The 21,083-nt window shown below is 41.9% G+C and overlaps 2 protein-coding genes across 3 annotated transcripts; one reads left to right on the forward strand and one right to left on the reverse strand.

Moving 5' to 3' along the window:
* Positions 1 to 76: 76 nt before the first annotated feature.
* capza1b (capping actin protein of muscle Z-line subunit alpha 1b) lies at positions 77 to 6,627 on the forward strand. Of its 2 annotated transcripts, none has more exons than XM_061799311.1 (10): positions 77 to 264; positions 1,154 to 1,217; positions 2,041 to 2,092; positions 3,438 to 3,501; positions 3,611 to 3,817; positions 4,602 to 4,681; positions 4,867 to 4,945; positions 5,035 to 5,106; positions 5,209 to 5,271; positions 5,398 to 6,627. In XM_061799311.1, exons 1-10 carry the CDS (start codon positions 226 to 228, stop codon positions 5,536 to 5,538), a joined length of 861 nt encoding a protein of 286 aa, XP_061655295.1. In that variant the 5' UTR covers positions 77 to 225; the 3' UTR covers positions 5,539 to 6,627. The 2 variants fall into 2 exon arrangements, with proteins under 2 accessions (XP_061655295.1, XP_061655205.1); XM_061799221.1 differs by lacking the exon at positions 77 to 264 and adding an exon at positions 283 to 540.
* Positions 6,628 to 6,673: 46 nt separating this feature from the next.
* On the reverse strand, positions 6,674 to 21,039 carry LOC133489772 (CTTNBP2 N-terminal-like protein). The gene is given in 6 exon segments (XM_061798878.1): positions 6,674 to 10,759; positions 10,761 to 10,922; positions 12,344 to 12,448; positions 12,802 to 13,026; positions 18,124 to 18,231; positions 20,404 to 21,039. Coding segments are annotated over 6 exon segments (1,746 nt in total). The 5' UTR covers positions 20,410 to 21,039; the 3' UTR covers positions 6,674 to 9,619.
* Positions 21,040 to 21,083: the final 44 nt, after the last annotated feature.

Below are 21,083 nucleotides of genomic sequence, written 5' to 3' on the forward strand. Positions count from 1 at the left end.
GCAGAACTAATAATATGCGAAGGGGTTAACCCACCTATCCTACTTTTTTATGTCTTTTAAAATGTTGGTGATACTTATGAATGTGAATATTTGTCACAGTGACGTGCGGTGTATTCTTTTGAGGTAGAAGACGCCGCACATTCCTTGTCCTCGTACTTTTACTAATAACGGTCACAAAAGTGTCATCATCATCAGTCAGAGTAGGTGTGGTCACAATGAGCCAAGATGGCCGACTTTGAGGAACCGCTGTCAGACGAGGAGAAGGTTTGAACCATGTAAACTTCTTTGAATCACAGCTCGAACTGCTTTCGTGCGCCAAGAAGTCAAGTTCACAGACTGTGGCGGGTGGCCACGATTCGGCGACGCCGTGAAATGACAAATATGACTGTATTTCCCCAAGATAGCTTTAGCTTTACCATTTAGCCAGTGCTGGCAAGAAGGCTTCTGCATCTCGTTAGCTCGCAGAATTGATTTCAGCTAGATAATTGTGTGATGCACGTTTCAACTGTTTGCACATCTGAATTAAACGCACCATTACTAGTGAGTAATCGTGTAAAATGTTGTCAACAAATCGGATGGTTTGCTTGGGTGGAAGAGATGAGAGTTGCATGCAGCTCAAATATTTGTTCGCCTCACATGTCCCCGTTTCAGGTCGTGTAGTTTAGATGGAGCCTGGACACCCCATGGAATCAAAGTGACAGTATTTATTTAAATTTTTATTATTATTTTTTTTTTTAAGCGGCAATGGATCATGCTCATTTTGTTATTGTTTTTGTTATGTGCTCATCGAAGTAACCAGGTGGCAGATTGATTCGGGCTAATGTGACTGTTTATACTAAAGTCCCATTGGCATTCCCATGCACTGATTAATATCAGTTGTTAATGAATTAAAGAAAAATAACAGGAAACTCGTATAAATAAGTATTGGCAATGTCACAAAATCAGTTTTGTCCTAACCCCTTTCTATTCAGAATGTCTTTTGGACATAATTGAGCTTCATTGGGTGTGAAATATGCAGTCACAAGGACGATTGTAGACATCACTACCAGTTTGCAGTCACATAAATGCAATCAGTCCTTTCTTTTTTTTTTTTTAAACTGACATGACAGGTCAATTTGATGTTCATACTGTGCATCTATTTTTGGTCTCAAAGGTTCGCATTGCAGCTAACTTTGTGACCCGTGCCCCCCCAGGAGAGTTCAACGAGGTCTTCAATGGTAAGAGGTCTCTCAACATCAAGTTTTGGGAGTATTTGGATACATTAATATAATCTAGTGTACTGTGTATGATTAAAATATTATTGGATTAATATCGTAAATTAACAACTATTTGGAGATGAATGGTTATTACTACATACGTCTTCTACTTTCCCTTACTCCTTTTAAACTTGGAAGCTGTGCTGGATGATGTCATTTATTACCTCTTCTATTTGATATAGGTTCGTTTTTGTTCTGTTTATACGTTCAATGAAAGCAATAAATCAATTAAGTAAGTTACTTTGTGCAGAACTCTCTCATTAATTTTGTCAGCCGATTTAGTGTGGCAAAAATGATTGAGAAGTGATTAGAAACGAATCGTTCCAGGAGCTTCTACTTAACTGTTTACACTTGGGTGAGCCATCTTTGAAAGTCAACTGGAGTAGTGAGAAATCTCAGATTTTCCGAGTGGGAAATCCGACTTCACAAAAATGGAACGTACCTCGGAAGTAATGTTATTGGAAAAATACGCTGAATGTTGAATTTGCTGCTGAATGTTGAATTGGGCAACGTAAATTGAACGAGACAGTTGCAAATTCAACATTTTGAGGTAATATTTTATAATTCACTTTTAGTAATTCCGATTCAAAAATCATAATTTCACAGATATACTTACATATCGGAATAACTATGTAGCCAGTCAGAATAAGGCAAATCAGTTTGTAATTTGTGGCTCATATATCGAAAATAGTTGGATCCTAAGCATGGGATACAATGTGGTTGTCTACATTTCCAGTTGTAAAGGTCAGGTAAGAAGGCCATAATATTTTTTTTGTCTTTACAGATGTGCGGCTTCTTCTCGACAATGATACCCTCCTCAGGGAGGGAGCATCACAGTAAGTACTATTTATATTAGTGATGTACCGAAATGAAAATTCTTGGCCGAAACCAAGGCAGATAACCGAAGCACCGAAATAAATTATTATGCCAATTATTAGTAAAATTGCATCTATGGCTGTGTACTAACCTAGGGATGAGCTATATGGCCAAAAAAAAAAGACCACTATATTGATTCTTGTTGATTATTATTTTTTTTAATCGTTTTTAAACTGACAGTTTTAAAGGTCCCGTGTTTTGCCAAACCAACTTTTTTCTCGTATTTGGAATGTAATATTGTCTCTATGCTGCCACAGTTAAATGTGAAATATGAATTAAAATCGTCCACGCGTTCCTCAGTACCCAACGTTTTTTTCTGCCGAGAGGCCTGAAATCAGGTCACTGGAATTTCTCGAGCTTACCTACGTCACCAGCGAAGAGCTCCGCCTACCTCTCCACGCCGAGCCAGCGCTGTCAACATAACAAACACGTGCATGCTCACGAGTGGGTCTTCTACAAGGAGGCAGCCAATCAGAGGAAAGGTGGTTGTAGCCAAATATGGACAAAGCGGATACAATACTGGGTCAAACAGAAGTAGCTGTCAGAGGGGCCTTTTGTGGACACTCGTATGACAAAACCAAGGTGTTTTGTTTAAATCAAATTGACACTTTTATACTAAGTCCATATTAGAGAGTCACTCTGTGGAGGTCTAAATAGACCAAATAGAAGAAGAAGAAGAATCATCTTTTATTGTCATGAACATGCATGCATGCACACGAAATTTGTTCTCTGCATTTAACCCATCACAGTGAACACATACACATGTTAGTGGAACACACTGGAGCAGGGGGCAGCTGAAGCGCCCGGGGAGCATTTCGGGGTATCAGTGTCTTGCTCAAGGACACCACAGCCGTGAGTCCGGGGGATGTTGGCGGATGGTCCAGTCGGGGTTTTGAACCTAGGTCCCCCACGGTGGCAGGCGATGATCTTAACCATTGGGCCACGGATAAAGCCCATGTACTGAAAACTAAAGAAATTAGAGCGCAGTTCATCATTTTATTAACCTATGAAGTAAATTTTAAAAAATAATCAAAAGATGAACATAGAGAAATATTAAAAACATTTTTACTCAGCAGTATTAACAAATGTAGAAAAAAATAACTAATAATTTTTGGAATTGAATTTATTATGATCAAAGTCATTGGTTTATTTTAGTTTTATATTTCAGTGGAATAATTTGTGGCTTTATTTTGGACTTTTTGGTGGCCGAAAATTTGGTGCATCAGTAATTTATTTTATACTGTATATGTATCCTATATTGTGATAAATCCTAACTGTAGTGTTGCATCTTTCTGATTTGTCCAGCTCCTTTGCCCAGTACAACATGGATCAGTTCACACCTGCCAGACTTGATGGCTTTGAAGACCCAGTAAGCTTCAACATAATCTTTACTTCTTCACTCCAGAAACACAGTTTTGCAGACTTTTTGTTTTTAAAAATTTTTTTTAACCTTCCTTGTTTTTGTTTTTTATTCACAGGTTCTGATTACAGAGCATGGTGACCTGGGTCAGGGGCGCTTCCTGGACCCTCGCAACAACTTGTCATTCCGCTTTGACCACCTTAGAAAAGAAGTGAGCGACGTGCAGTCATATGAAGGCGATGCGCCGCTTAAAGCCTGGAGAGATTCCTGCGACCATGCCCTTAATGCCTACGTCAAAGAGCACTACCCTACTGGAGTCTGCACAGTGAGATGCACACGAGCGCTGTAAAATATCGTACAGTGATACCTTGACTTACGAGTGACCCGGCTTATGAATTTTCCGAGCTATGCTTTGACATGCGTGGCTGCAAACTCAACTCTGTTAACTTCACAACAAACAGCAGTTTGGTATATAGTGAACAATTCTTCAAAAAAACAAGCTTCCATACCCTGTCGATGTTTACTGTCAAACTAAACTAAACAAAGACAATTGCGGCTCGTGTATTTAAAACAACATAACTGCTTTAGGAAAGTCTGCGAGCTTAATGCTAGCACACAGTGCAAAAAGCATACAGGGGCTAATGTATAGCATCAGTGTTGCGGCGTTATCACCCTTTTAGCAATATATATTTGACATTTCAGGAGCAACAGGTGTAGACAAACAATATAACAATATTCACAGTCATATATTATTTAATCTGTAATTCTCTAAAAACAACTGTCACTGCTGCTTACTGAGTCAATTGTTAAACTCTTGTCTGATGTCCTAATTATACTGCCCCCTGGTGTCCAAGGTGCGCACAACAAACTGAGCACAATGTGGGGCTGGACTGAAGTAAGGGATTTTCCAGTCATTTCAATCCGGAAAAATGTGTTTTGAGTGGTCTTGGAACGAAATAAACTTGTAAGTCAAAGCACCAGTGTTGTAGTGTACAAACTACATTTGAGCCATTTTTGTTCTTTTTATATATTATTTGTGCGACACTTAAGTGCGAGGATAAGCGGCTCAGAAAATGGATGGATGGATGGATATTATTTGTGTGTCACAGGTATATGGGAAAACTGTTGATGGGCAGCAAACGATCATAGCCTGCATTGAGGGACATCAGTTTCAACCCAAAAACTTCTGGTGTGTTACCCTTTTATTCAAACAGCTTTCTAATAACTTGGCATATACTTTAGTATGTATAAGCCATTGGATAAATTGGGTCAAAAGTTGTTTTTATTTGTTTCTTTTTTTAAGATCAGAGAAATTGTGTAATGTTCTTGTTGCTACTAACTATAAATAATGAAGGATCTTTGATTGCAACACAGGAATGGCCGCTGTAGGTCCGAGTGGAAACTTACTATTGGCCAGTCTACTGCGCAGGTAGTGGGTGTGTTAAAAATCCAAGTGAGTTCATCTCTGTCGACCTTTTTGTTTTAATGTTGAATGTATGCTGAACGAAAAAATAAGACAAATCTTGCTTCTCCTATCTCCAGGTGCACTATTATGAAGATGGAAATGTGCAGCTGGTTAGTCACAAGGAGGTCGAGCAATCAATATCAGTGACTGTAAGTAAACCATTAGGTCGTACTTTCCTCTCTGCCTAGTTAAGTGTTGGGTTTTTTTCTTTAAAGATTGTAAATGGAGTGGCTTTATTGTGTTTCAAACAGAGTGAAATTCAGACGGCCAAGGAATTTGTTGACATAATTGAACATGCTGAAAATGACTACCAGGTAAGATCCTCGCTAATGGCTAAAGGTCATGTATTAAATAGCAGTTACTTTACTGAGACTCTTTTAAGTGACAATAGATGATGTATTGTAATAGTAATATATTTTCCGCTCCACTTTTGCCACCAGAGTGCAATCAGTGAGAACTACCAGGCCATGTCTGATACAACCTTTAAGGCTCTACGTCGCCAGCTGCCTGTCACACGCACCAAAATCGACTGGAATAAAATCCTAAGTTATAAAATTGGCAAGGAGATGCAGAATGTCTAAGTGGAAGGTCAGGGACTGGCCAGGGAGATTCTGGCTCCACTGGTCCTCCCTCATCATACCCACGGACCTACCAAAGCAAAATGATAATCAGTTTGGGGCAAGGAATCAACTAAAAAAATGCAGACTGTAATATAGACTGTAATGTATGTCTGATTTTGGGAGAAGTGTACTAAGGAAGCTAGATCATCATAGTTTGCAGTAAGTGGTTATGAATGTGTGGTGTGCGAGAGTTGTGTTGGGTCAGTGTACAGGGCTGCACTCTGGATATCTACAAAATGCAATCAGTTATCTTAGAAAGAGAATTTGGTCAATTGTGTCAGAACAGCATTTCGATATGGACCCGCAGTGTACACAAACGCAAGATGTGAGAAACAAAGCACATCATTCATGAAGAAAGTGCTTCATTGTGGTTGACATGAATTTGGGAATCTGTTGTGAGGTGATTGACATATTTGTGATGATACATGATGAAGTTGCTTTTGAGTTTTTCTAAAAAAAATTCATAGTACAGTATTGGCAATTGGAAGTAGCACAATCCTTTGCATAGCTCCTGCAATGTAAACCACCTTGTAAAGTATGTCTGCCAAACAAGGGAATGTTTTTAAGTTGTCCTCCGTGTGTCTTCGCCTTTGCAAACCATAATGACTGAAAGAAGACAATGTGTGTATGCTTCTCTAAACTGTAACGTGCTCTTGCATTGGCAGCTTCACCGCCACTGCTTTCCATTTCCGTTACGAAAGGAAGACATAACCTTTTGCCAAAATCTCTTTCCTATGGTAAAGAACTCCACTCTCCCACCCACAAATGCACATTTCTATTTTAAGAGTTTTCTTTTGGAGTCATGAAATATTGTACTGTAAAAAATTGTGTCGGTCAATGCCAAGTGCACACATCCGTTGCCATGCATAGCCAGACGTGAACGTCGAGGGCCACATCAAACTGTAACTGTATACCAATACTTCAAAGCAGGCATTTTTGGATGGATGCTATGTTTCACCATCAGACTGCCACCAACTGTGTGTGCTGAATAGTTAAGTGTTGCCTGTACTGCCCCATTCTGTTGTATGAATTAAATACAGAATAACGTGAGTGATATGGTTGGCATCTGTGTGGAAGAAAAATATTGTATACACCGTGAGCACAAAATTGTAGTTTATTTATACTTTTAATTATTAGCAGCTAAAATATTGAATTGTTTTACCCCAGGAATTAGTCTGATTCCTGACTCATCCTGCTACTTCAGTGATCTTGCTGAGTTGTCTGGGAGAGACTGAATCTCTACAAGGCCCCTCTGCAGACTTTGTGCTCTTTTTTTATTGTAAAGCTAAGTAAAAAGGTCAGTGTCACAAACATACAAATTATTCTGAAGCAAATACAATCTGTTGAAACATACAAATTATTCTAAAGTGAATAAAATCTGTTCAAACACAATACAATGAATGACACAAATGGCTGCAGTAGTCACAGGAATCAAAATGACACCGGTTTTGATTTGGTTAAAGTAGAGCGCTCCCTGATGAACACAGACAAATACATTTTTTTTCCAGTATTGCAGTGCGGTCTGTGTACTCAAAAAAGGTGCAGTCATTTACTTGTCTGCATTCAATGTCCACTGTAATATTCTTTAAGCAGCTTTCAAAAAAGTTCAATATTTTCTGTGGATGTGTGGCAGCTACTACTCTCATTCGAAGAGGTTCTTTATTTTTGTCCCATCTACAACTAAAACAGTTTTGCAGCAAATGTTTTTTTCTTTTTTTTTTTTTTTTTTTTTGTTTTTAGCAAATAATCATTAACTTGGAATTTTATGGCTGCAACACATTCCAAAAAAGATGGGACAGGGTCATGTTTACCACTGTGTTGCATCACCTTTTCTTTTAACAACATTCAATAAATGTTTGGGAACTGCATTTGCTTTGTAGGTGGAATTCTTTCCCATTCTTGCTTGATGTACAGCTTCAGCTGTTCAACAGTCTGGGGTCTCCGTTCTCGTATTTTGCACTTCATAATGCGCCACACATTTAAATGGGAGACAGGTCTAGACTGCAGGCCGGCCAGTCTAGTACCCGCACTCTTTTACTACGAAGCCACGCTGTTGTAACACGTGCAGAATGTGGTTTGGCATTGTCTTGCTGAAATAAGCAGGGGCGTCCATGAAAAAGCCGTCGCTTGGATGGCAGCATATGTTTCTCCAAAACCTGTATGTACCTTTCAGCATTGATGGTGCCTTCACAGATGTGTAAGTTACCCATGCCATTGGCACTAACATAGCCACATACCATCACAGATGCTGGCTTTTGAACTTTGCGTCAATAACAGTCCGTATGGTTCTTTTTGTCTTTGGCCCGGAGGACACGACGTCCACAATTTCCAAAAACAATTTGAAATATGGACTCTTCGGACCACAGAACACTTTTCCACTTTGCATCAGTCCATCTTAGATGAGCTCGGGCCCAGAGAAGCCGGCGGCGTTTCTGGGTGTTGTTGATAAATGGCTTTTGCTTTGCATAATAGAGTTTCAAGTTGCACTTACGGATGTAGCGCCAAACTGTATTTACTGACATTGGTTTTCTGAAGTGTCCCTGAGCCCATGTGGTGATATCCTTTACCCACCGCCTGAGGGATCGAAGGTCACAGGCATTCAATGTTTGTTTTCGGCCTTGCCGCTTACATGCAGTGATTTCTCCAGATTCTCTGAACCTTTTGATGATATTATGGACCGTAGATGACGAAATCCCTAAATTCCTTGCAATTGTATGTTGAGGAACATTGTCCTTAAACTGTTCGACTATTTTGTCACGCACTTGTTCACAAAGAGGTGAACCTCGCCCCGTCTTTATTTGTGAATGACTGAGCAATTCAGGGAAGCTCCTTTTATACCCAATCATGGCACCCACCTGTTCCCAATTAGCCTGTTCACCTGTTGGATGTTCCAAACAGGTGTTTGATGAGCGTTCCTCAACTTTCTCATTCTTTTTTGCCACCTGTCCCAGCTTTTTTAGAACATGTTGCAGCCTTAAAATTCCAAGTTAATGATTATTTGCTAATAACAATAAAGTAAATCAGTTTGAACATTAAATATCTCATCTTTGTAGTGTATTGAATTAAATATAGGCTGAGCACGATTTGAAAATCATTGTATGTTTAACACAACGTCCCAACTTCATTGGAATTGGGTTTGTACAACATTACCAAACTGACCTGCTCCCGTGAGAAAGACTTGCGCCTACTAGCAATGCCACAGATCTGTCGATTCTAGGCATCCTGAGTATACTAGCACTGCTTTCTTTTGTGACACTTGTGCGGCGATGCCCACATCTGGAGCGGGTCAGCTGTCCACCCTAAGAAGCACACTGGGTAACTCCTCAACAGTCTCACAGAGCTCAGTTTACAGTTGCAGTGAGGTAGTGGCTCACGAGGATGTGAGCAGGGGATCCCTCCAGGTGGAACGTGACCTTGCTGAAGTCAGCTAGACCAGGTCCGTGAAAATAAAGTACTTTTATATAAAAAAAAAAAAAGATCCTGTGGCATTGATATAGAGAGGATGATTTTAATTAATTGTGACTGAGACCTTTATCAACGTAAACTACCAAGAGCGTACAGGACTCCTCCCCCATCCCCCCTAATTCCACTGCTTCACGAGTGTAATTCATTGCATATTAATAAGGTCTCTCGCCACCATTTGCAATGTTGAAGTCAGGGGATCCTCAGGTTCAATTACAAATTTGCGGGGGGGGGTCCCGGACCATAAAATGTTTGAGAGCCACTGATCCAGACGTCCTCTGTCATCCCCTAGATTTGATACTGTGCAATTTTTTGAACGCAGACAGTGAGCAGCATGAGGTTTACTCATCACAGATGATTCCTTCGTCCTGCGACTTATTCTGGTGCCAGTGTCATCCATTCTAGTCAAAACATGCCATGGCAAGCTTATATTTTCTGGCTCGATGTTTCCTTGCCTGTCTTATGTGCAGCCCTCCAGAGAGGCAGCTATGCAAAAATTCTGATGGATTTTACATGACACGGCCGGTGTGGCAAGCACATATTGTGTGCGTTTTCAGCGTTTGTCAGTATGATGTGGACATTAACTGCAAGAAGATAAAACCAGGTCCGGCTCTGTTGCTTCTTCTTGCCCGCTGCTGTTGGGTCCACAGTTTCCTGAAAGCTCAGAGAACACGCTTGTTTGGGCAGAATGGCTCGGGGAGCCTGGAGTCGGACTCATGCCTAGCTTCTTAGGGGGAATCGGAGGAGGATGAGTCCTCTCCGATCGAGGGTTGAGAGGGGAACGGATACCTGGAGACAAAGGCCCGGAAGGTGATCTCCCCCCAGGAGGCGACGCAGCTAAATTACGGTAGTCTGTACCAAATGGAGAGTTGCTCATTGGTACCAGCTTGACGCCAGCCTGCTGGCTAGTGAACCGGGACAGCACCTGTGTGACCGTGTTGCGGGCCAGCTGCTTGACTGCACTGTGCTCTGGTGGGGGAGGGTTGGAGGAGATGGTGGGCGAGAGGTCCCTGGGGGAAAGGGGTCCGTTGTGCTGTTGCTGCTCCAGCTCCGCCTGGCTTTGAAACTTGTGTCTGGCAGCCTGGAATCGCTGATTGACTCCAGCCTGGTAGGAGGACTGATGGAAACCCGGGCTGTTGAGATGTTTGGCCAAAACTGGGGAGGAAATGGGAGAAGAGGAGAGGGAAGAGGAGGCGGTACTGGAGGGCGAGTGAGGAAAAGTGTGAGGATGAGGATGGAGAGGAGAGTGTAAGCTTGCTCCTGTGCCGTTTTCCAGCACGCCTGTGTTTTCCGTTCCTCTCCAATCCTGAGTTGCCTCTGTCTCTTTGAGAATGTGATGGCCATTGACCTTTGACATCGAGCTTGTTTTTGCAGGGCCAATTACTTTTCCATCAGGCTCAGTCTGAACCGAGGCGGGCACAAGTGTCATCTTGGAGGGTGACTCTTTTTCCACTGCCAGTGCCTCCTTTGGGCCCTCTTTGGTCTCACTGGTTTCAGCCAATCTCTTTTTCAGCTCTTCAAGTTGTCTCCTCAGGTCCTTGCTCCTTTCCTCTTCCTTGACGAGTCCGGCTTTCAGTTGCTCTTGCTCGGTGGTAAAATCAGCGAGTTTCCTCTTAGTTTGAGCCTCCAGTTCTGCCGCCCTGCTCTTTTCCTCTTGGAGGAGCGCCTGTAGCTTTTCCACAGCTCCTGTCTCCTCTTGGAGCAAAGTACGGAGCCCGTAAGACCTTCTGAGCCTCCTCCTCTGCTCGGCTGCTGGCTTTCTGGAGCTCTCTGCTGAGAGTTGATGAAAGCTGTTGCTGCTGAGTCAGCGACTCCTCTGCCTGGCTTACGGCTTGATCCTGTTCCCGCTCCAGTCGTCGCACTGCTGCACGCTCAATTTCAAGCTGGAGACATAAGAGCAAAGGTGAGTAAAACATGGCTGCGAATCTTGTTATGGCCACAAGGAGGCACTAAAACCCTGCTTTGTTGAGTTGCAGCACTTGCTCGTGTAATGCAGAGGTTCACAATTGGCAGACTCCAGTCTGAGACTTATTATTACAACATTTAGAAGAGAGCCTGTAATTTAACCTGCACAACATTTATGGGATTTACAGTAGTCATAAAAAAAAAAAAAACCTATAGCTTTCTGGATGTTTTTTTTTTTCAACTTCTTTTCCATTTCTTTTTAAATTATGTTTCTTTATCTTTTTGTTTGTATTTTTTTATTTGGGCGGTAATTCTAAAAAACACTTATTGATGGTTTCTCCCTACTTATTCAAATATTAAATATTAATTAATATATATATATATATATATATATATATATATATATATATATATATATATATATATAGGCGGCACGGTGGACGACTGATTAGAGCGTCAGCCTCACAGTTCTGAGGACCCGGGTTCAATCCCCGGCCCCGCCTGTGTGGAGTTTGCATGTTCTCCCCGTGCCTGCGTGGGTTTTCTCCAGGCACTCTGGTTTCCTCCCACATCCCAAAAACATGCATTAATTGGAGACTCTAAATTGCCCGTAGGCATGACTGTGAGTGCGAATGGTTGTTTGTGCCCTGCGATTGGCTGGCAACCAGTTCAGGGGGTACCCCGCCTCCTGCCCGATGACAGCTGGGATAGGCTCCAGCACACCCGCGACCCTAGTGAGGAGAAGCGGCTCAGAAAATGGATGGATATATATATATATCTATGTATTATGTTATCAAAGCAATTATAATGGGTATCAATTATCTGCAGATTTTCGCTATCCATGGTCTGGCCCGCTCCCTGTCTCAGGGTCCACAGCATATACATCTCTTTAAATCCAGCTTTGCTAGCCTTTCAATGGTATGTCCTAATTTTTTACAATTAACTTGTTTGAAAAATGACATTTTTATGTGTGCACTGCCACTTTGACAAATCTCATTTGAGCTGACCAGACATGTTGATCCATTAGCTCAAGTTTCCTGAGGCTGTAAACTCCGGGCAGGACAACTCAACAATGGGCTCTTCCTCATCTGTTTCCTCTGTAACAGCCATGTCCGTCTGCATAATGGTGCCTGTGTATGTTCTTGAACTTTAAAAGCCCACTGAGTCATACAATGGAGCCCCGCTGATGATTTCCCGTGACCTCCCGGCTTTCTACAGTAAATCACAGCTTTCAGTATAAAAAAAAAAGAAAAGAAAACAAACGGTCAGAAAGGAGAAGGAACGGAGAAAAATGAAAGCAACACCATCTCCTCGGCTCTCCTAGATCATGTATCAGCATGTTGACTACTTGGACACATTTAACACACAAGCGCATCTCCAGTATTTTGTGGGTCAGCACCTGTTGCAACAGTTCGTCTCGTTCTGTTTGCAGTATCAAGGAGAAATTGTCGCTCTGTGATTGATGGGCATGCCGCAGTTTCTCCTCCGCTAGATCAGCTATCATCTGCCAAACAGAGAAACATGAGACCTTCAGGATCAAAGGAGAAACACGCCTCACCTGCAACCCTAGAGAGGATAAGCGCAATAGAAAATGAATAGATGGAAATTTCCCATGAACCTGGAACCTTCCGCAAGAACTCATTTAATCTTCATATCCCACTAACTCTGGGTGTGGTTGGGGAGGGATTTGTTTCTAAAACATGGAGCTCAAATAGACATTCACACGCTCACAAACAGGCTATTGTACGAGCTGGCGCATCTAAGTGACACTTCCTGGGGTTTTGGAGTCATTATCGCACACAAATTGAAATGCGTGAGCGTTTTACAAGCTGAAAAAAAAAAAGATGCATCCATTACCCTTCTGTGTCTGCTCTCAGTCGCTGCCAATTGTCTCATCATCCTTTCCTGCATCCTCTTGCAGTGGGCCATAACCAGTTTTAGTACAGCCAGAGGGTTTGCGTGAGTTTGGGCGAGTGTGTTTTGGTGCTCTGCTGCTTTGCTGTCCCGTTGTAAGGCCAGAAAAGGGTCGCTGAGGTCATACTGGCCATAACGCTCTTGGATGAAAGCATCTTTGTGTTGAGCCTGAAGGACACACAAATGAATCTTTGGACGTTTCTTACACTGATACGCTGATATACTCCATGACACTTGATTATTTTTGCACATTACACACATTTATTTGCAATAACTATTTACAACTGCCAAACTCAAATATACTGTCCTTTTTTAAATTGTTCTTATGTACATGGCCTAGCCGCCCCCCCACCCCCTTTCTTTCAGTCGCCCATTGATCTTTTATTATTTGTAATTGTTCTTTTTAAAAATATATATTTTTATAGGTGGAGGGAGACGAGCTAAGTAAGAATGTCATTGCTCAGTGCTATCGATGTGCTATTACTGTGCACGTGACAAATGAATGAATCTCGAACGCGAGGTGGAAAGCTGGAGACGGGTATATAGGTCACTCAGCCACTTTCCATACTTCGAGACTTTTCGAAAGGAATGAGGGTAATCCAACTTGACACCAAAACCAGACCAATAAATCAGAGCAAATTTAATTCATGCCATGAGATTTCCTAAGTAAAGGGGATCCTCGCTTCACATATGTCTCAACCTATGTCATTTTGTGGTTACAAACGGTGCTAGATGAACTAGTTTGTGCCACTTGTAGTGTGTAAGCTAACCACATGGAATTGCTCTCTAGTTTGTTATTCTTTTTACATGAGATTTTCTATAACTGTATTGTCCTCAGTCTTTTTAATACAAAGAGACTATACAGTGCATACAAAATTGGATCCCGTTGGTGTCAGCGAATTTTCCAATGTCTATCGCATCTGAACCAATTAAGAGTTGTAAAACGTATGTGAGCACAGACGTATACCGTACAATGTGCAGTTCAAGTGTGTGCGCGCGCGCCTGTGTGTGCGTAGGAAATCAATCCAGTGATGTTATTGTCAGTGTGAGCACAAGCAGATGGTCTTTCCCCACAACCAAAACACAAAGGGGTGAGACTATACACCCCCTTTCCAAAAGCAAATGTTAATTCCTCCCCAGGGATGCAGAGGTGAAGGACCAGGCCATGAAATCAAACGGATGTGGATTGTAGCAAAGATAGTTAATATATATGTTAGAATCAAAGTAGACAAATACTGTGTCATATATGAGTCAAGGTTGTTAAAGAGAAGCAGATGACAAGAAATGACGTGTGACTTTGTACTCGGTGACTATGAAATATTATAACTCTGGAGCAGATGCAATTATGCTATCGCACGTCACTCCAGGCTTTCCTCCATCGCAGTTCTTACAGGACCTGATCATCTTCCTTCCCAAACATGCATGGCACCATATTCTTCTGCCAGTTTAGTCTTCTCGGAAAATGTCACACACTGACAAGTTTTTTTTGTTTTTTTCTTCCACTTGCTCATAGACTACAACAATGTAAACGCACCAACACACACACACACACACACACACCCTCGGGGCATCAGTAAAGACGCTAAATTTGAGTCTCTGTCACTGGCTGAACAAAGAATGTGACCCTCAGAGAAGAGATTAGAGGACTTGCACAAAGACACAGTCTCAATGCCTTCAGTCCCAGCCATTGTCTCCATGTGTGACCCACTAGGCTTCAGTTTGAGGGTGGCTGCACAATGTCTGTCTTTTTCATTCTTGTGCATGTGGCATGTGTGCCCTCCATCGTATGACTACCTGTGATCGAGTTAAACAGCTTTTTTTCCTACTTCCCTGGGATGCATGTGTGTGGTTCTTTTTTTTTTTTTTTGCAAAATAATTCTAATTATAATAACAGGGTGCACGTTCTTTTATGAAACTGTTGTAAAACTCATTCCTCTGCAGCCATCGACAAGGAATGTCTTCACATCTTAAACACGCCAATTAAACTAATCAAACAATAATTATGGGCTTTGATTTTTGTTTTTTGTTTTTTCAAGCAGGCATGTAAACACCTCTCTATTAGTTCCTGGAATAGTTTTGCGACTGGAATAGGCACGCTACACATTCTTCGGTTGTCTTTTCATCAGCCTGTATGACGTCTGGCAGCTAATGTGACATATGACTGACAACCTGACCCACACCTGCAGGAATGTGTTGTCAGGCAGTTAACTGTAGCCTCAAGGCACAATCACAGCCTTGTGTGAGATGAGAGGGGCCACCGAGTCTCGTTTCCGCAGTGGGACCGTGGCAACGACTCAAACATTGAACTCTGCTGCTGAGAATAGTATTATTAAAGTGCATTTCTCCTATTGCAAATGTACAGTCAAGCCTTTCATTGCACTCCTGAACAATATATGAACTAATAAATGATGATGAATGGATACGGGCCCACCTGTGTGTGTGTCACCGAGTGCAACGGGGTCATGAGCATAAAATGCAGCATTCGTCTCGAGGATATCATCGCAAGTCCTCCGGCCTTGCAGTATGAGGGAGTATATGGAAATGTATGCAGTCTTTTGGAATAGTCTTTGTCGTGTCATTTCGAATATGACAACAGGGCATCATGACCAGAAAAGCCAAACTTTAGAAACATTTAATAAACAAAAACATTTGCTATGGTTTTTGAATGTGTCAAAGGCAAGCAATAAGTTAAATGTGGGAAATTTTAGATGTACAAAAAAAAATGACACATTGTCATTTGAAATGCTCACTAGGAAAGGCATAATGTGTCAACACTGGGAATTGCCTTACCGAACTGACCGTGTACACTACTTCCTTTGTGGTTAAACGTTAAGCAATTATCATATGTTCAAATTTTAGGTTTTAACCAAGAACTGCAACAGACGAAAAAAACGGGGATGACATCAATGCGCCAACCAAGTCCAGACTGGATTTAAAGACAGGGTCAACATGACTACGCCCTATTGTTAAGCGCCAAAAAACATAAAAGAAGAAGCAGAAAAAGAAATTAGATCTCCAGTGTGTTCTTCACGGAGTAGAGTTGTGTCCTTGGTGCTTTGGACCAATAAAAAAAACATAATCCATCTCATGGGACGTACAGCGAGACAGCTACCAAGTAATGTTTAACTAACTTAAACATTAGTGGTTATTAAAGAGGTAATTATCAATCAATTATCACTTTCTGAGAAGCATTTTTTATTTAGGTCAATCTGGTAAAGTTTTAGCCTTTTTTTCCCTCAGTTTTCTTGTCAACCAGTTGAACACAATCATATTTTGTTAGTTAATGAATGACAAAAATTACAAAACTAGTATAAGTTAAATTTCAGGTCACTGTGCTTTACCGTCCTGGATCAAACACTTTCATCTACAAACCAGACCAGTTTCTATTATTTAGTTTTTGGGTATTGTAAATCAAATTGTTGCAAAGGTTAAGAGTACTTTGACAACAACTGTCCATAACAAAAACTGACCAAACAGACCATTGTCTGGACTGTTAAAAAAAACACATCACATTGCAAACACAAAAAAACAAACAAACAAATGCAGGAATGCGGCTGCAGCATTTCTCTAAGGTCTTGAGAACATTGTGACATCTATTGTCTTACATCCAAAAGAACTCGTGATCGCGATCTGAAATACTTAATTTCACTGTTTGGCGTTCGAAGTTTCCAATGTCGAAATTGTAATACCGTTGGGGTAATTCGCAATGAACAAGAGCACAGCTCCCACTTTCATGCCTTCAACTGGCATTCCTTTGAGGTGCCGAGCCATCTGTGCCATTCATGCCTGATATGTGCTTTCCCTATTCGATAAAGACAAGTGAAAAGATGGGCCACTCCCACTGGAATATGACCTGTTTGTGGTGTCATGTTCTCAGGAATTTTCCCTCTACTACAACTGCTTATCCAAGTCCTCTGGATGGGAATTAAACCAAGTCTTTAATGTTGCAATATTTACAGTAGAATGACTAAACACCGAGACGGTTCACATTTGTTGTTTCTTACGGCGAAGCCACCATAAATATTGTCCAAAGCTGTCTTCGTATTTATTTGGTTGGCTCGCAGCTTTTACAACAACCAAGGTGGTGGCCTTTACTGTAACCACCTGAGTGAAACCACAGTTGGAATATGAAAAGAAAACACGTATAATATAGACTTTTTTTATGAACGCTGCCAGAACAGCTGTCCTGTATACGGTGGGCGGACGGAAGGCTTTGATTTTGTAAGAATGTACATCCGCCACAGAGTCAACACCCAACCTTAAAAGAGCCCACCAGAGACCATTTGAGAATGTGAGTGCGAGCCTGTGCATGTGATTGGGCAGATGGAACAAGGGTCATGGTTAATTATGAAAGCTGCCTCGTATTATTGCCACGTAACATTATTGGGGGGGGAGGCTGACAGGAAGGCAACAAAGCTTGATAGACAAAGAGGATGGACAATGAGGTGGCAGGGGGAGCTTGTTTTGTCTCTTGTCTTATACTATACATGCATCCAATCTTGGTTGCTGACATTTAAGACACAAATAGCCAAGATTGAAATGCTCCAAGAGAATTGCGGTAGCTTCATTTGTTCATTGTGATCCCACTTTTGTCGGTATGCTTTCAAAGGCATTCAATAGCATTTAATGGCTCCATCCAAGCATGGAGCAGCCGCTGTGCTCAAAGTGTGCGAAGCGATCGCGGGCCTGGGGAGAGTCCAATGTGAGTGCCCTCAAAAACTGCAAAGCAATGCAGCTGCCGGCCGACCGTGCACGGATGAATGACCAAGCGAGCAGGCTTGTGTGGGGAATGGCCCTCAAACGTTCCTGATGTCTCAGCAAAGACTTTCAAACTCTGTTCTTATAAGGGCCTGTATCCATGTTTTTTTTTATTTTTTATAAAGTCTGCATTCAAACTGGGTCCTGTTCATTTGCCAGAACTACAGACCTCACGTCAGAGGCCAAATTTCAATTCCAGCCACATTATTTTCCCATTTGACGACTGAGAACAAATCACTCACTCCCCTCGCTGAGCAAACAGCAATAATGTTGACATTGGTGGAACCAAAATCCTGCACCATTGTCTGTACTTGCGCTGTTTCCTCGGTTTCCTGTTTGCGTATCCCCTCTCGGGTAAGTGACATTCTTTTTTGCACGTGTAATGCGGAGACAGGTTCATTTCAGTCTTTAAAAGCGAGCACGGCCACAGAATAGCGTAAATGGTTCGTCACTGTCGACTGTTAGACGAAGAAGAGTCGGTCGGGTGTTGGTGATGGTTGTACTTACCCTGAAGGCGTGAATGACAACCTCCTGGGCCTCGAGCTCTCCCTCCAAGATACTGAGGAGGGTCAGCAGCTCTGCTCTACTCAGAGCCTCCACATTCATCTTCTCCTCCTAAAGAAAGGGGGGGGGGGAGGAATACAGAGTGAAAACAAGCTGTTTTTCTTGCAACAAACTGCAAACTACAACCCACAGTCCTTAACCTCTTTAAAATTCGGACATTGGATGGATATTTTATGACGTGTTTTTTTTTTGCTGAAAAACATGAGCTCAGTTTCAACGTAAGATTGCGCTTTTCGTACAATTTTCCACACAATTTCAGCGTTCAGACTCTCAGGTCTATAAATTGGAAGTCATTAGCATACCTACACGCTAAGCTGCTAAGAAACCGAGAGCAATTCTGTCTTGCTCACCGCAACGCTCCAGTGTACAAGTGCTGCTTTTATGATCATAATAAGATTCATCATCCGAGTTCAGCGGGAACTCGCTTCTCATTGACGTTGGCAGACGTCTTTGAGTTGTCTCCTTTTAATTCGGCGACGATATGAATCGGTCTGATTATTTTCAGTTCCTAATCGCGAGAGCACATACAGTAATTAGGGATGTTATGTGTCTGTCTGCTACTGCGTGGGCACGCCGTGAGGTCGCGACCTACGCAAGACACCTAAATTGACCCCTCCACCCTTAACCCCCTGATGTGGAAAAGTTGTTAATGAGATGTTTTCTGTCTTCCTATGTAGTAGCAGTAGTACTAGTACTACTGTAGTAATGGATAGGCTGCCTAGATAGGATGCAAAGGAGCTCATACGCACAGCGTCGAGTATTCCGGGAATTGAAGGGCACGCGAAGCATTCCAATGTTCGTTTTGCCACACATAGTTCAAATCATTGTTGCCCTGCCATTAAAAACAACCTCTGGTGTCATTTTTCTTTGTAACGACAAGCCACACTTTGAACCCTTGCGTCCTTGCTACCACAATCTCCCCGTTGTAATTACAGTAGGAAGCAATGAGCAAGTATGAGTCAGTCATTTGTTACAGTGCACAAATGGCGGCGTTGGAGAGTTACCGAACAAAGGGAATGAAGATCATAATTATATGGAATTAGGAAAATTGGATTTTCTTCTCTGTGTGGAGTTTGCATGTTCTCTGCATGCTTGCGTGCCCCCCCCCCCCCCCCCCCCCCCCCCCCCCCCAAGCACCTGGGCTTCCTCCCACATTCCAAAAACATCCTATGTAACTTAATTGCAGACGTTAAATCAGCCATTAATGTGATTAATCTGAATTTTGGGACTTTCCTATTCATTCCTGAGATAGTCATTTCTTTCGCAATCTTTGGTTGAATTTTGTTTTCATTCGTGGGCAAACCTCCTGTTTACATTGTTTTATCCCTGGTATGTATTCTTTCTCGTATGTTGCCGTTAAATTTTGTTTCTGAAGTCAGAAATATTCATTTTTTTGAGAATCACATTGATGACGCAATGCGAAATGACATGATTCTGTATTTAAAAAAATAATAATAATAATTTAAAACTTCTGAATCTCACGAGATTATCTTGTAATTAATAGTGCAATTTTATTTCTTTTTTGAAATATCTCACACTTATTGCAGCTGGTCACTCCCACACATGATTTCACAGTGGACTCATGTTTATGCTTCAAAGTGTCTCCTCGCTGTCTGCAGTCTGACACGTGAGTGCACTTGAGTGTTGTCTCTCAAATTCCTCAATTTATCCTGTGGCTCAGCACGCCGAAATGCCAAAAGTGAAATCATTTGCAACAAGCTCCAGCGCTTTTCTGTGAAATTACGCTCAGATGGTGTACGCAAATGTCAACTATCACCTCCAGCGGTTACTTTTTTTCACTAAATACAAATATTTGGGGGTGTCTACCTTCGATGTGGACCAACTTTGCCTTGTCACTTGATATGTGGTGCTCAGCTTCTATGAAGAACCATTCCAACATTCCAGGGATGCCCAACAGCATGGGATTCAACACTCGAGAGTAAATATGAATCCCACTCCAAAGCCTGCAAGTATTTAAAAATCAGTCCTGTTAAGTCTGCAAAAGAGGGCCTCAAAGTGTCATTATGAGCTGGTTGCGTTTTTCTTCATTTATTTATTCCCCCCCACCATCATTAATCTGGCAGAGACCAACACAGACAAGATGATATCCTTTCCAGGGTGCGTTCAAAGCAATACATTCCACCCTTCTCATTTAAAATGGCAAGAAAATGAGCTATGAGGAACGGAAAAGAACAAATGAACGCTCCTCTGCGTTAAACATACCTTCATACACTCTCGCGTCCACACGTCAACAGCGCACAAATCCAAAAATTGCAGTCCGCTGTCAAAGGCGCTCCTGCTCCCAAACCGAACAACAGACGGGCCATGACAAAATCCCGCAGCCAATAGCAGACACGCTTCCTCGTCATCTGACCAATGGCAGCCACGTTCCTGGTTAAGGGGGCGTTGCCACTCGGATGGGCTGGAGCTCTTTGTTCGGACGTCTTGTGATTCTGGCTCACACCCGCCTCTTTGGGACACATAACAACAAGTGCAATCGTGCCCATTGAGCACTTCTGACTTATTTCCATTGTGTTTTACCGCCTCTTAGCGGTGAAAAGACATTATTACAAGAATAAAGCAACCCATTCGGCACACCTGCTCAATCTCGTCACCTCTATTACGGACTCCATCGACATTTGTGCTTGCTTTTGCCAATTAGTACGGATAAAGTAGGACATCAGATCAAACTAACATATCTTTTTTTGAAATGAATACCTCTCTAATTGTCTTTGTAAAGGATCGTTTGTTTATTTCATAATGAAAATAAACCAAACCGAAGCAAATTGTCTTAACAAATGTCTGTGAAGACATGTTTGTGGTGCGGCCATTGCTTCCAAATTTAGCTATAGTCATTTAATTAGTTGGTTCGGCTATTTCATGCAAAGTAACAACGTAAAAGA

Source organism: Phyllopteryx taeniolatus, chromosome 1 (genome assembly GCF_024500385.1).
Source record: "Phyllopteryx taeniolatus isolate TA_2022b chromosome 1, UOR_Ptae_1.2, whole genome shotgun sequence".
Taxonomy (NCBI): Eukaryota; Metazoa; Chordata; class Actinopteri; order Syngnathiformes; family Syngnathidae; genus Phyllopteryx; species Phyllopteryx taeniolatus.